The sequence below is a fragment of the Phodopus roborovskii genome, unplaced genomic scaffold, assembly GCF_943737965.1.
Source record: "Phodopus roborovskii unplaced genomic scaffold, PHOROB, whole genome shotgun sequence".
Classification (NCBI taxonomy): Eukaryota; Metazoa; Chordata; class Mammalia; order Rodentia; family Cricetidae; genus Phodopus; species Phodopus roborovskii.
The window spans coordinates 32,816,886-32,833,050 of record NW_026125295.1 but is presented as its reverse complement, the minus strand read 5'-3'; the positions used below and the strand labels follow the sequence as shown (position 1 = coordinate 32,833,050).

The window sequence follows — 16,165 nt, the reverse complement described above, 5'->3', positions numbered from 1 at the left end:
AGGCTTCCAGAACATCTTCCATCTAAACAAGAATCATCAGTGTCCTTTAGGTTGTTTATCTGCTATTATGTCTAATTTCTACTCATTTCTGACTGCCTCTGTCAGTGTCCAAACCTGTCAATATTGTCCAAGCATATTTCCCTTTAAGTATACAAAACACAGATAATGATCTTCATTGTTGCTATTGATCATGTTAAAAATTATTTTTCACTATTAGGTCAGCTCATTTTCCAAATAGTTTTAAGTCTTTCTTAATGGCACTATATCAGTACTTCATCAAAATAGTAATTTAATGTCCCTCCATTTTCTTTATGTCTTGATACCTGGGCAACAGTGTAAAATGAGAACTCCGAACAACTGGCCCTAATGATAAGGCCACATCATGGTTTGCTCTTCTCTTTCCCAGGTGTCTTAAACATTTCAGTGGTCAATTCCTGCTATTTTTCTTAAATAACCAATCACTCTTTTGTTAAAAGCTTATTTGAAAAGTTTAAAATAATATTGAAAGGGGGAGCAACTCTAAAACCACACCACTGAGACTTGGAAATCTACAGTAACAAAGCAAACCATAATGCATATTCCAGGCTTTTGTATTTGATTTTATGACTGAACATGTTACATTTATAGCCTATTAATTAGTGCTAGCTTATGTCACTGGCCCAAACCATATGAAAATACAATGGAGCCTTAATTGCCTTTTTGTCCCTTTCATTAAAAACAACAACAAACAAAAACAAAACACAAGAAACCAAACACCTCATTTCTCAAGCAGATGCCACAGAAAATCCCAGAGCAGCTGAAGCCAGGTCATTCTTTAACAAATCCATCGCTGTTTGCTGTGCCTCAGCCTTTTCCTCTACTAAGAATCATTTGTTGAGTGACTTGGGTTGGTTGTTGTCACTGTTTTTAGCAAACATATTCCTTTCATTGTTACCTTAACTTCAGGATTCCCTGGCAAAGAGAAGGCTGAGAACTTCGAAATTCAATGTATCTGGCTAAGATCAGAGCCAGAAGGCAACAGAGTCAGGGTTAGCCTGGGTCATCTGTTGACAGAAGCTGTGTTTGTCACCCCTCCCAATGGGGCTACTTAAAGAGTGTGTTGAAATAAATGGCTTCATACAAACCTACAAAAGACACACTGACAAGGAGTAAATGGGCTTAGGGCAGTCATCTGATTGTACACCCTTCATTTTCCCCCTACTCTTATCCAAAGATAGGTTTCCCAGGGGTTTATCCCTGCAATGAAATAGCTACTGAATTGCCTTAAAATAATCATGTGGTATCTTCTCTGTTTCTGCCTTGTATTATTCTTACATCAATGGACAGGTAAGCAAGAGATGACATGCGAAGGTTGGAAAAGAAACATGAGTCTTTCCATAGAACGTGGGAAGAAATCCCAACCTCTGTCCTCCCCAGCAGAGCCAGGTGCTTGATGAGCCCTGTAACTTCCTAGGACCCCTTCGTCCCCTCCTCTGCAAGCTTGGGGAATTGGGGAAAGGACACTGATCTCACAGGGTCTTTATGAGGAAGGCGTCAGCTGTGCTTCTATTTGCCACCTGCCACACCCAGCTGTGCTCACATCAGGTCCACTTCCCTCTTTTTTTTTTTTTTTTCCTTTCACCTAAGTTTTATGGAAAGAGAAAGAGTGCCACTATATCTTACATTAAAAAGTGAATCAAGCTGGGCGTTGCTGGCGCATGCCAGCTCTAGGGAATCAGAGGCAGGCAGATCTCTGTGAGTTCGAGGCCAGCCTGGTCTACAGAACAAGTTCCAGGACAGGCTCCAAAGCAATACAGAGAAACCCTGTCTGGAAAAACAAAACAAAACAAAAACAAAAGAAAGAAAGAAAGAAAAAGAAAAAAAAGTGAATCAAGATGAATTTTAAATTTAGAAGGAAATGACATCCACATAGGTACCCAAGAAGAGGTTCAAAGAAAACACTTTGCATTGTTTATATTTTAAGATAACTACCAGACTTGTTCCCCTGAGAAAGTTCCAATTTTAAATGCAAAACTCAAAACAGCCTTTTTCTTTTTCAAAATAACTTCAATTGCATTCGTTAATGCTTAACTGAGTAAGTGTCATCTAAGGGTAGTAAGAACTCCCGAGATCCCACAGGCATAAGAGAAGTATGTCCAATGTCTTTTCCATGAGCATGGTGGGGTCAATGTCCTCTCTTCACAAGCTATTTCCTTCTCCTGCACTCACAGCTTTTCACATCCTCTAACTTTTTTGAGGCCACTGGCTGAGTTCTTGCCAATGAATGGTACCTAGGCCTCCTCCTATCTTGGAATATTTCCTTTCCTGTCTTCCTCATTAGCTAGGCTTCAATGGAGGACTCCAAAGCCCTAGGTAAGAGATTGAAAAGTGCCATCCACAGAAGGCTGCAGCAGGAGTCAGAAGGAAAATTTGTACCTGGTCCCCAGCTCTTGGGACTGATCCCAAGAAGGTTAGTTCTGGTTGAGCTTGACAATCACAGTGTGTTGTTTAGATTTTTGTCAACTTGACACAAGCTAAGGACATCAGGGAAGAGGGAACCTCAATTGAGAAAATGCCTCCCTAAGACTAGGCAAGTCTTAATTGATGACTGATGGGGGAGGACCCAACCCACCAAAGGTGGTGCCACTCCTGGCCAGGTAGTCTTGGGTTTCATAAAAAGGCAAGTTGAGCCACCCTCAGGGGGCAGTCCAGGAAGCAGCATTCCTCCATAGCTTCTGAGTCCTTGTCCCTGTCTTGCGCTACTACCCTGAGTTTTCTTCATGAAGAATGATAAGCAATAAGATGAAATAAACCCTTTCACTTCCAAATTGCGTTTGGTCATGATATCTATCACAGCAACAGAAAGTAAACTAGACACATGGTGCTGTGCCGTGGACATGGAGTAACCCAAGAAATCAATTGTTCTCTATGATTTTTGTCAAATTCTAGCTATAGGAAGAAAGCTAATTTCTCAGTGAGACTGTAATGGTAGCAAACTGCACTCCCAGACTCTCCGAGAAAGCTGTTCTTCAAAATGAAGTTTGAATCACTAATTTTATGTAGAAAAGAAACAGAAACCGAGGTGGTAAAAGAACCCTGGGTCAGCGCTAGAGGGGCAGGCTCCATCCATGCCCTTTCCTCATAGTGGTTATAAAAACTAAAGGTCCTCCTCTTGCCCTAGCCATATTCCTCTAACATAGAAACAAAGCAGTCATCATTGACAAGGTACAAAGTAGAAAACACAAGTCCTTCAATCTACAGACAACATGCTGGTGTCTAGTCTTACAGAAATATGTGTCACTGGCACATTTGTACATATAAAATCGACCCTCTTCATGTTTTAATTTCTAAGACAAATATACTTTAACTTTTCATTTTTGAGGTTCCCTGGTATCTATCTGAAGACATCACTGCTTTTAATAAAGTACTAATGACTATATACAACAATGTAACATTCATTCATGAGTATATAGTTTTCTCTATTTTTTTTTCAAGATAAAACTCTGTAAAAGGCAGATTACTAGTTCAAAGTTTTCAGGGGTTTCAACTGATATTGACAGCATACCCTCCCAAATATGTAAACTAATTTATACTTCAACTCATCAAGTACTCAACTCGGGCTCTTTTTCCCCATCTGAGTAGGCAAGGCTGAGCTGAAGTGGAGACACTTCTCTCAATTCATAATATAAAATGATGAGTTCAATTAGGTTATAAAATTATGAGTACAATTAGATTGTAAAATTATGAGTACAATTTACAAATCAATGGCTAGCTGAATGAAGTGTGTGTGAGAGAGACAGAGATACAGAGAGACAGAGATCTCTTTGGCATGGTACAATGCCATGGCAGCATAGCTATATTAAGATATATTATAAACTATACAATCATAAAACATTGTGAAAAAGACAGGTAAAAATTAAAGGTCTCATTTGGAAAACAGTGAGAACTATTACTAAAAAGAACAAGTAAATATCAACAGAGCAGAGGGCTGATTGAAGGGTTAAACAGTTGGTTAAGCCTTCTCACTACTGAAGACTTCAAGCAGGTCCCTGTGGAGCCTTCCATAGGCACACTCATGTTCACACAAGGGTTGAAAAAAAAAAAAAACAGAACATTATATGTCAAAGTACTTAAGGAAGGGGTTACAAACAAGTACAACTTTGATGGGCTAAGAATCAGAACACAACACAACTACATTAAGCCATAGTCTACTGGACTGTCTAGCTAGAAGCTAGAACAGCTGCAAGCTGTATACTTTGATTCTAACCTGGATAATCATGAGATGCAGCTGAGGTTCTCCAGCATCATCTAACAATCAGAATGAGGCTAACAAAGCAGTGACAGCTGGAGCAGTTAGTTGCTCAAGACAGTAAGAATTACCAGTATCAACACACAGAGAATGTGTGATTTTGCCTCTGGGACTCTGAAAACTGGGAGTCTGGAGATGCCTAAGGTTCTGTCTAACCTTGCTCGTCCTGCTGAAGGAGGGGTATAAGTTCAGAGGCCATGTTTTATACTATCAGAATGATAGGGTGCATCGGTTCAGAGGCCATGTTTTACACAATCTGACCTCTTACACTATCAGCCTTCCAGCAGCTGTCAGCTTGAGTCCCTAAGGCCTGCCTTCTCTGCAGGAGCCACTCTCCTCTGAGCAGCAAGCAGCCTTTGTCTTCACCTCACCCATGTGAGTCCCTTTGATCCCTGGGTCTGGCCTTAAACACCATTTTTATAATGCACCTCCACTGTGGTCTTTCTTTCCCTGCTAAGCCTTAATGCTTCTGGAATCACTGGTAATTAGGTCTTTCGTTTTCTGTCTCCCCTACTAAGCTGCTAGCTCCCTTGATGCCACAGGCTACAACTTATTCTCCATGGTATCCCTACCTCCTAGAACAATTCCTGACATTTGGTAAATATTTATTAGATGAATAAATAATGATATTATGCTAAATAAATACTCAGCCTTAAGACTGAAAGTAACTTCTAATTTCTCCAACTAGGTGGTTGAAAACCAAATAAATACTCTGACATTTATTGTTCTCTTTTGGAAGGTAAAAGAATACTATTTTAAGTTAAATTTATCTCCTATTCCTCATTGCTTTCCTAAATCCTTCACGTCACACATTTCTTTCCTTCCTTTATTTTCCTTTTGCATTACTGGTGATCAAACCCAGCACCTGTGCATACCAGCCACTGAACTTCATCTCCATCCCCATCTTCCAAATTGTCTTCCAAATCGTGAATGGGAATTGTCACTGTGTTAGTGAAGGGTTGTGTAGAGTACTATTTTCAGGTGTGTGACTTTTGCTTATGGTGCACTTGGTTAACTCCGTGAAGCTGCGTTTCTTTGTCTGAAACACCTGATGGTTTAATAAAGAGCCGAACGGCCGATAGCAAGTATACCAGGGGCTGGCAGGCAGACAGAATAAACAACAGGAGAACAAGGAGAGGGAGACCACAGGGGCCAGCAGGCTGGCCACCCATGGAGTAAGAAGGAAAGTAAGGTATACAGAAATAAAAATATAAAAGCCCAGAGAGAAAGGCAGAAGATTTAATTTAAGAAAAGCCAAGCTAAGGCCGGGCACTCATAACTAAGAATAAGCCTACCTGTGTGATTTATTTGGGAGCTGGGGGGCGAGCCCTTTAAAAAGCCAAAAGAGATAAAAGAGTAAAACCTCCTTTTACAAATAGTATTATTAATACAGTTTCAAAGTAAATTGAGAGCTTGTGGCTATTTTATTTTTTTTTATTGTTTTGAACTTTCCCATGTACAAAGTATATACTCATAAATTATAAAACAGTCATTGAAGAGTGATGCCCAACTGTGACTGACATAAAGAAAGTAAAAGTGGACATTACATGCAGAGAATGCTGAAGAACTTTCTGTACTATTAATTCCTAATTATTAATCATGAAAGAAATATACCAAAGGAAGTACACATACACTTCAAATATTGCCAAAAGATTATAGACATGATTCAAATGTAATGTTTTTCCAATTTACAACTCCTGACCATTAATTATAGGTTTCTTGCCAAAGTTATGATTCTACCCAACCCTTTGATTTATGGTTCCTTGAGACATGGCCTCTCTGTGTAGTTCAGTGTGACCTCCTCAAACTCATTATCCCCCTGCCTCAGTCTCCAGAACACTTGGATTAAAAGCATACACCATATACATCTGCCAAAATATAATTTTTACCATATCCCAAGAACGCAACTAGAAAGAGGCTAACAGGGATAAATATTAACTATTTACATGAAGCAATATAATGGGTTTTTAAAACTGATTTTCTGAAAAGTCTCATTTTAAACTGATTTTATGGTCGTTTAACCAATAAAGTTTAGCTCCTTGCTCTTCTGAGCACTATTAAGTAAAAGCAAGGTCTTTATACAGAAAGCATAGGGGGAAGGCCTAAAGTTGGGGAAGAATGAAGTGTGTAACAAAGATAGTCACCCTGTTAGTATTTAAATCCCCAAACTAGTCCTCACTCTGTGTCTGGTGTCAGAGGAGCCTGGAGGAGACTCCAACCAGGGTGAAAAACCTACACAGAAGTCCACGACAGTTCTGGGATGCACAGGGAGCCATCTCAGCTCTGAGCAGGCACGCCCAAGCTGGGGGTTAGAAACGATTTAAAAACTACAGAAGCAACATGTGCATCAGAGTAATGCAGTGTATGGTGCTTTCAGTGAATGAAACCACAGTTCAAGAGTGCACTCAAGGGAGGGGAACTGAGAACAAGAGGAAGACAGGTGGGGCTCATTCCTACTGTACAGGGGGACTACCAAGAAAAGGAGTCCTCCCTCTCTCTCACCTCTGGCTTCCTCATAAGGTAATGAAGGTGAACCCCCAGGACCACGTCGCAGAGTGATCTCGGAAAACCATAAGACAGGGCAACACTGAAGTAAAGGAAAGCATGTGCTGAAACGGAATGACCTTCCGGTGCCATCATTTAACAGCCCGGTGGGCAACACATGACCACTCCCTGGGACTAAGAAACAAAGACCCACATATAAGGTGCCCACATTCCAGTGCTGCACCTTTAGTAAAATTAACATGCACGAAAAGAAAGCCCTTTAGCAAAGGGGAACAATAAAATGTGTCACATTAAGGCCAATCTCGTGGTGGATGAGACGAAAATCTCTGGGGCATTTGTAACCACAGCTTTCCCCTTCTCAAGTTTGGGATTAAAATCTCGGGCCCTTGGAGCCATGTATCTCTGATTACACAATTTTTCAGGTTCAGCAAAGGCTTGAGATACACCACACTCTAACACCCTGCTATAATCCAGAAAACGCCGTTATAATAACAACATTTCTGTAGTTGAACACACATACTTCAGGGTAGGTGGTATCAAGACTAGCAGGTCAACTTTTGCCACTAAAGATTTACAAAAGCAGTTTTAGTTTTCTGAGATTTTGGATTTTTACATGTGGATGAAAATCATGAACATGGATCTGTATTGGATGGGAAAGCAGAAATCAATCCTGGGTGGGACACCCGTGGGTCTTTGAAGAAGCAAGCACAAAGCCCATCTAGGCGAAACCAGGTTCTCAGGGATTCTCACCAATGGAGACCTAGACAACACAACCCCAAAGCTAAAATTAGGAAACATCTGAGAAAACGCCAAGAGGCTCAGGCTCAGGCTACTCTAGACAGAAGCAGGGCCTCGTGTAACAGATCCATGTAAAATGGAAGATAAAATTAGTTTGATTAAAAATGGGAAAAAATTTTTTAAAAAGGAGATCCAAAATGATGAGCAAGGAACATATGCCATCCCCAAAAGAGCAAATCTGAAAAACTTAAACTTAAAAAAAATAATAAGTTAAAACTGAGGGTGAACAAAAGCTTTATGACAAAGCTAAAGAGACAATAAATAGAATCTCAAAAACGAAGTATGCTGAACAGGAAAGTACTGGAAACTATGACAAGCATATTTAGACATGAAAGGATATAATACACTACTATATCTAGTCACATTGGAAGGTCAGAGATAGAAAGGGTATAGGCAGTAATCAGTGATAACAGAACGACTGAGAATTTTTTAGAATTAATGAGAGATGCTCTCAGTTCAGGAAAGCCAATTCAGTTTCAACAGGACAGATAATAAGGAAGCCACATCTACACCCTCATTCTAAGGAAGGTCATGACAGTTGAAGATTTTTAAAGCAGCCACAAAACAGGTGATCATTTAAAAGCAGGTGGGGCAGCGGATTCTTAAGAGCTAACAATGGAAGCCAAACGAGGGAACGATTATTTGACATAGAAACTGTTATTCTCGAGTTGTTCAGACCATCTCTCAAAACCATGAAGGAAATAATTCTCTTTACTGAAGAAGCCTCAGGGGGCTACAACGAAATCCAATACAAAGTGGTGATGACTACCCATACACTGTCTCCACCAAATAGCTAATGCGGTTAAAACTACGGTAGCAGTAAAACTTGGATAATAATGGCATACAACTCAGTAGTCTTAAAATTTTCTTAAATTTCTTTCATTACAAAAAAAAAAAAAAAAACAAACAAACAAAACACAAAAACAAATATTACTCCCAAACTGTAAAAGGGGGAAAGTTAGAGCTTGATATAAGGCATAGAGACAGGTTAAAAACTAAACCGTACTGGGAGTGGCAGCCATGGCACCTGTGCCAATGTCAAGCAGCAGCAGTGGCAGATAAGCAAACACATGCTCCCCAGGTGTCCTCAGGCTTCCAACAGCTAAGCCACAGCCACTATCGCCTCCGCACTGATGGTACTAGGATCTGACTATGACATACTATTGGTGTGTCAGAGAGCTCTCAGGTCATCAGCTTGGTCAACTGAGGAGATGGTGATGGGCATGCAACCGCAATGCCAAAAAAGCCTGCATGAAAGACGAAGCCAAGGGATATGCCAAGAGGGGTAGGAATCTTTGCAGTCACTATTTCAAGAAAGTTGGCCACAGAAAATAAATCGTGGTTGACAGGCTGGCTTCTAGAAAACTCCGTGAAGTCCAGAGACACTGCCTAGGGTGGTTTCGTTTGCTCAAATAAAGATATTTAAAACAGATATATTCAAATAAAGATATACAAAACAGAATATGAGGTGAAGGATTCTGAGGACAGAAGAGTAAGTCACACATAAATGAGGGCAGGTATAATTGAAAAGTGCTTACGGAAGGACAACAGTCAAGTGATCAGACCAAAAGGCAAAATATCAGAGGGTAGGTGAAGCATCAGCCTCTGGCTGGGCTGGAACAGCACATTGCACAACCTTTTACAACACAGGCCCACCTTCACCATGTGTAACAGAGAAAACCTCATTACACAAGGAGGTGATGTCCTCAGGCATGTAGGACAAAGGAGAGGATAGTAAGAAAGCAGCTGAACAAAGCCAGGGTTTCAGGGTGAGCTTTCACCCTACTGCCCCAAGTCAAGAGCCCATTTCTCACAGGTCAGGGTATAATTGACAGCAGGGCAGAACAGTTTCCACGTGACCACCCACATTATGTAAATTCCTCCAAGACAACCCAAGTAAACAGGTTTCTAGGCAAAGAAAAAGAAATTTACAAGAGAAAAGAAATGAGCATAAATATTTTAATGGCAAAAAAAAAAAAAAAAAAAAAAAAAAGTGTGGCTTTCCCAATGACTTAAAGGCACTATGATTCTCTGAAGACTATTCGAACTTGCTGGCCCAGGAGCCGAGTCACCAAAATACAGCTTTGTAATAGGAACTCATGGTGGTCTTCAAGGAACAGGGTCCTGTGTCACTTCTGACCTTCCTTACCAAGTTACAGAAACCAAGATAAGTGCCGAAGAACACCCTGTCACCTACCTGGGGTCTATTTAGAAAGAGGAAGCAAGATTTTAAAGGATCTTTGTGGAAAGCCAAAACAAAGATAATAATAACCTAATATATAGACTAAATCACAAAGAAGTATTTAGCAGCCATCAAGCGAAAGTTTAAGTGGCAATGTACCAAAATTTCAGATTTTATTATAAAATGTTGCATGTTGATATTTTAATTAAGATATAAACTTACCTACTTAATATATATTCTTCTATTTTTCAAGTCACTGGAAAGCACATATGAGTCGGGTTTCTAAAGGCTGGGAATACAGCTTAGTGGTCCAACATGGGCTAAATATGCATGAGACTCTGAGTCCAACCTCCAGCACCAATAATAAAAAATTTTAAATTCACACACACAAAACTTACCATTCCACTAGGTGATGCACAGCATACTCCTCCCCATTACCCAAGGCTCCTTAAATTTTTTTGTAATAAACTTTATTTTTTAAACTTGGAAATCAAAGTATCACACTGACATTAACCAGACCCAAAGTCCATGCAACTCAGTGAACCAGAACTAGGACTCTCTTCGAGTCTCTGCTTCTGTTCCAGCAGCCACTCAATCTCACTTAGCGTCTTTCCTCCCCTTCTGGAATGCTAAGAACAGTGCAGGCCTCCTCTAGGACTTCCAATACTACAAACTGTAGCCAGATTTAAATGCTTTTCAGATACGTGTTCTTCCCATCTCTTTTTGACTGTTCAAAAACTCACAGGGTCTTAGTTTTAAAACATTTGCATAATATACTCAGTATCTTTCATGCATAATACTAGTTTTTTTCATAATTCTTCACATCTTTCAATATGTAAAATAATATATTTGGTACAAACATAGTAGCTACTGTACTAGTGAAGATTAAATTTCTCTCTCTTCTTTTGATTTTTAGTCTTTAGAGACAGGGTCTGATGTAGACCCAGCTGGCTAGTTATGTAGGCCAGGATGACCTTGAACTCCCGTTCCTTCTGTTTCTACCTTCTAAATGCTGAAAATACAGACATCCACCACCATGCCTGGCTCAAACTGCACTTCTATAAGTCAAAATACATGCCAGATATACTAAGCATATAAATACATCCTAACATAAGTAAAAAGACTAGTTTGGGAGATTTGGAAGAAAAAATGATTAATAAAATTCCAGTATCTCTCCAACATTCAGGACTTGAATCATTTTTCTGTGGTATGAACTCAGTATTAAAAATTCTTCAGGAATAATAATGAGAGAAAAATAAGATTGCTGGTAGGCCAACGGGATCTCCATTAGCTTTGGCTTGATGTTATTGATGGTCATGCATTTGAAGGGTGATTATTTTAATTCAGGTACTTTGCATGACACATACAGAAATCATCCATCAGCATTAACCATTTGAATGACTCTTACATCCAGGCTGCAATGCATTCTGAATTCCTCCCTGAGGATGGTTCTTGGCACCAACTCTGTATTTTTGTTAAACCCAGGTGCAGTACTTGGTTAAGTACTTGATGCCTACTAAGTTTTTTTCTTATTATTTGACTTTGGCTAGCATTTAGGCTAACCACAAATCAGAGGAGGAAAACCCACTACCATCTAACACATTGGTAAACAAACAGATGGATGCCTGTTAAGTCCTAGGCATTTCATATGTTACCCAATACACACAAGAAGTTACAAAGGAAGTGAGGTGAGGCTGCACATGTAAACCAGAAACTAGTACTGGTAAAGTCTTTAATCTAAATGTGTACAACATTATTACTAGATGCTGGCAGGGTGGAGAATGAAATGTTTAGATAAACTGAAACATAGACTATAATTCTTTTTTTTTTAACATTTAATACATTGACACTGACTATGTGAATCTGTTATTCCCTTCAAGAAAGATACTGTTACTGGAAAAAAGAAATTCTGGGCTACGGATACAAACTGTGGTAAAATGCCTGCCCAGCATACACAATGCTCTGGGTTCAAGAACTAGCAAAACTAGTTAAAAAAACAAAAACAAAAAAACAAGAAATGAAACCCAGAAAAACCAACTGTGGGAAATTGACTCTATCCCCCATGAGATTCTGCCCCAAATGTTAATTCATCTCTTCAAACATGCAAATAATATGCTAGTAAGCAACACTGTATAAATCACCATAATTAGCAAAAATAATTTTTTGTTTCTTAACCTAAAAATATTAGTTTTTAAGCTAGCTCTAATATCAAATATTAACTTCATGAAGATTCTGAGGCCAATTAATCCAATATTTTAGGAAATCACATAATCCTAAACTCTACTATCACTTTCCAACAGAAATTCCAAACTAAAAATGTGCAAATAAAACTAATAATACATTTTTTTCTTCAGACTACCAAGTTGTGTTGTTCTCTTCCTCCTAATCAATATATAATGTTTTCAAAACTAAGCTACTACTTGGATGATTCAGTGTCTATGGCCAAACTTAGGTAATGTATTCACATCTTAATAACAAGAATATTGCACTTTTACAATAGGTATGTTACTTTCCCTTGGTCTCTTAATTATTAAGAAAGCCCACCACTTTGTAAAGGAACTTAATGAAGAATTCTGAGCATGTAACACAATTAAGTAGGCAATTTCCACACAGTCTTTTAGCAGGAATGATACCCAACTTTCCAAAGTCCACCCAAAGTTTAAGATTAAGGGGAAGATGATTTTTGTTTTAATGGAAAGATAAAACAATAAAAAGAAAAGCCATTAAACATACTCACCAGCTTGGTTCAGTTTTTAACTGGACAGAATTAAGAATTTTTCATGTAGAGAGACTACAATGTGTATGTGAGTTGAGAAGTTGACATACAACCACTAATGCAAGATAGTGTTTTGGAGATGTGACCAGTTCAGCCAATCGGCCTTCCCACTTCATAACAGAGCACACTGCTAACCACAGATGGAAGTTGAATGCAGTGCTTAAAAGCAATCAGGATTTGTTATCCTAACTGGAAAGCTCAGTAGCCAGCATAAGAAAGTATAGCATATCATTCTTCTTATAGTATAAAGTAAGTTCCTGGTTTGGTTATTTCTTTTAGCATGGAATCTTCTACCATGATCCAAATCTTCTGAAGCACTCTACTCATTAACATATGCTGGGGTATTAGAAATACCCTACTTTCAAGCCTCTTAAGAGATGTTTCCAGATCAATACGATAAAGATAACTGGTGAGATTTGGGAAATTCAGTCTTTATTTGACTGATGTCTTCTTGAAATGATCCAGCCTGAAAATGCTCTCTGACATACATCAATACACTGATCTACCACAAAGGCAGCAAATCCATAACCTACACAGTTTTCATCGTGAGAATTTTCTAGGTTGACATAGCCACTAAGATGTGAGTCAGCCTTCCAGAGTTGGGGAAACTGATGGAAAGATGGCTAAATGATTCAGCATGCTGCAGCAAAATGAGCTGGTCATGAATTTATAATTCCTAGCCCTGTTAGGTATCCTGGCCCTGGTAGCCTCTCTTACCCAGTACCCACAATAGTGTGATTGATACATTTTGTTATGCATTTCCTCAGGAAAGAAGTAATAATGTGTTCCCCCCAGACAAACTTCTAGACAGAAAATTCTTCAATGCTGTGTGACAGTTCTGACAATGGCCATTTGCAAGCTTGCTCAAACTTTGTCCTGCAAAGATAGGGTTGGAACTGATGGTGGTGGTGGTGTAGCTATATTCTCAGTAACACAAGAGACAGAAGAATTGAAGCAAGAAAAATAAAATGTAAAATATAATCATAAAACTCCAAAACAACAAACTAACAAAAAAAAAATGAGGTCAAGGGAGTGAGATGGGAAAATGAACACAGGCAAACATGTTTCTCATGCCAACACTGACCTTTAGCAATGAACATCAGGAAAGGACAGAAGACTCTATTTTTAAGCAGGTCAGACTGACAGAAACTGCAAAATACTATCTGGGATAGCTTTGGGAATACCTCACTGCCCAAAGCAGGTGAGAGTCTTTCTAAATGTCACTATTCACGCTGCAGCAGCGAAAGATTTACTATACTAACTGCATGAAAACCTTCAGAAATATATAGATCCCAAATCAGAATAAAGCTTTCTCCATCCAATAACCATGTGAAAATATTATGTATTAAGCATTGTTTTCCATTTAACATTGTACCACCTCTAATTCGGAGAATACAACCATTTTGTGACCTAAACAGTTATCCCACCCATCATTTTTTGAGAGCAAGACAAAGGCGTATGCCAAGATGTCTAGAACGAAATCGGCATTATCTGTAAAGTGGGAGCTGCTCATTCAATAGCCTGGATTTATTCCTGTTCAGTTCAGTGTAGTGACATATGACACACACACACTCCCCCACACTCACGCACAAATCCTTAGCAGCAGCATAGGAAAAGACAGGATTTTACAATGATCCAAAATGCACTTAAGAAATTATAGTGACAAGTGTGGCCATCCATGAATCCATCTTTTTGTGTTCTCTCCATTCTGACCATGCACCCTTCATTCCCCTTAACCTAACAGAGGGCGGAGAAAAACAAAAGATGACTAAAAGGACACAGTCGAAGTGTACATTTTTATGCAGGCGTGTGTGTGTGTGTGTGTGTGTGTGTGTGTGTGTGTGTGTGTGTGTGTGTGTGTGTGTGTGTTTCCTCCTTTAGAACCTTGGAGGTCATCGGAAGGAAAAAAATGGCTCGATAGACAAGGTTTCAGGGCCTACCCTTGGAGACACCTCCAAGGCCAGAGCGACCCGCTGGGCAAGCCAGTCCCCAAGGCTTCAGGCAGCATGACAGAAAGCCAAGGCCATGCTGCTGGCCTTTGAGGCCCTTATGCCATGAGCACGGTCCACTTATATAAAAGGATGCTTACAGTCCAGGTGCTTCTTCTTGGGGCCCATCACCTCATGAGTGGTTGCTTTGCAGACGGCTCTGGCTACAGCAGAGCCAGTCACGCTGTACTGAGCAGCGGCGATCCGATCCGTGAGCGTTTGGCCCGACATCTTCACCGGCCGCTTCTACCGCCTCCTCTTCTGCAGGAAATTAAAAGACGGTCCCGCTTTCACCCGCACTGCCCAGGCTGGAGAGCCCCGGCCTTGCCTGCTCCCGCCGCACGGAGGCTCTCTCCTCCGCCGACCCCGCCCTGGCACCGCCTCTTGGGACCAGCGACGCGCCAAGCCCTGCTGGTCCATCGCGGTCCAGGGCTGTCAGCCACCCGCAAGGTAGTCCTTGCGTCGTGCCACTGTCCCGCATCCCCACACCATGAAGTGGTCACCACATCCCGGCCTCGCCCTCTGTCAATCAGCGCTGTCCGCGTAACCCTATCCGGTGGTGCGGACCCGGTGCGCATTGGGGTTACTCCGGACGCCGCGCCCAGGAGCGCGCACCTCTCGCTGTCGGGGGGCGCAGCGTGTCCCTCCCGGCAGCCCGCAGGGCCGCGGCCACCTCCCTTCTGTCCTGGGGCTGCGGCGGTAGCAGCGGCTCGTCCTCCCTCGCTCCCCATCCCCGTAGCAGGGCCGCCCAGAGCCGAGACGCGCCTCACCCTTCTCGGTTGGGAGCTCAGAGAGCCCACAGCCCAGGCCCCGCCCGGTCACTAGCGCGCCACCGAGCTGTCACCCGGCTGCCTCTGCCCTTCTCCGCGCCCGGGGATTATCCCTCGGATCCCCCGGCCCCAGCGCAGGGAAGAGGACCTGTTTAGCCCGGCGTACTCACCCCGCCCCGAGAGCACCCCAGCCCGGACGCCGCGCGGAGTGGCTTGTTGCAGCCGCGCGCCGCCCCGGATTCCCCGGGCCGCGATGGTCGCAGCCCCGGCCCGGTCCCTGGCTCAGTTCCGCGGTCCCCGCGCCCGTACCCTCCCGCTGCCGCCTCCGCCAGCGCCGCCGCGTCTCTCTAGCGCTCGGCGCTGCGTCCCCATCCCCGCCCCCACCTCAGCTGGAGCGCCTGCGACGAGTCAGGTGACGGCGGCCGACGAACCCGGGCCAGCCCTTTGCAGAGCGCCGGCGGCCCCCTCCCCTCCGCTCCTGCTCGCCGCCCCCTCGGAGCCGCGGCTTTAAATACGAGGGTGGGGGTGCCTCACGCGAGCGTCCCCGGCCCGCGACTGCGGAGGGGAGGGTGGGACGGCAGGGCGCCGCCGCTCCGCAGCTCGCCCCCTCGCGCGCGCCCCACACCCCCGCGCGTCCCCGTGCGGACCCGATGCACGCGCGTCGTGCACACCTGCAGGGCAGCTGCGGGATGCGCCCGGATCGCTGGATCGCCGCGGGTGTGGGCCCGAGGGAGAGAGGGCTGTGAAGGCCAAGGCAAGGGCAACGGCGTGTGCTGCCAACAGAGCCCAGCCCCTTCTTCCTCCAAGCACGTCTGTGACCAGCTGGCTTGTCAATGGCAGCCCAGGCCCAGATGGGCA

The 16,165-nt window shown here is 42.4% G+C and overlaps 1 protein-coding gene across 1 annotated transcript in view; it reads right to left on the bottom strand.

Annotated features, from left to right (window-relative positions):
• The window catches only part of Snap91 (synaptosome associated protein 91), a 116,461-nt gene extending 100,621 nt beyond the window's left edge, over positions 1-15,840 (bottom strand). The window contains exons 1-2 of the mRNA XM_051207773.1: positions 15,692-15,840; positions 14,639-14,798 (exon numbers count right to left, since the gene is read on the bottom strand). Coding sequence (XP_051063730.1) covers positions 14,639-14,768 — 130 coding nt within the window. The 5' untranslated portion in view covers positions 14,769-14,798; positions 15,692-15,840. The remainder of the gene's footprint in view (positions 1-14,638; positions 14,799-15,691) is intronic.
• Positions 15,841-16,165: the final 325 nt, after the last annotated feature.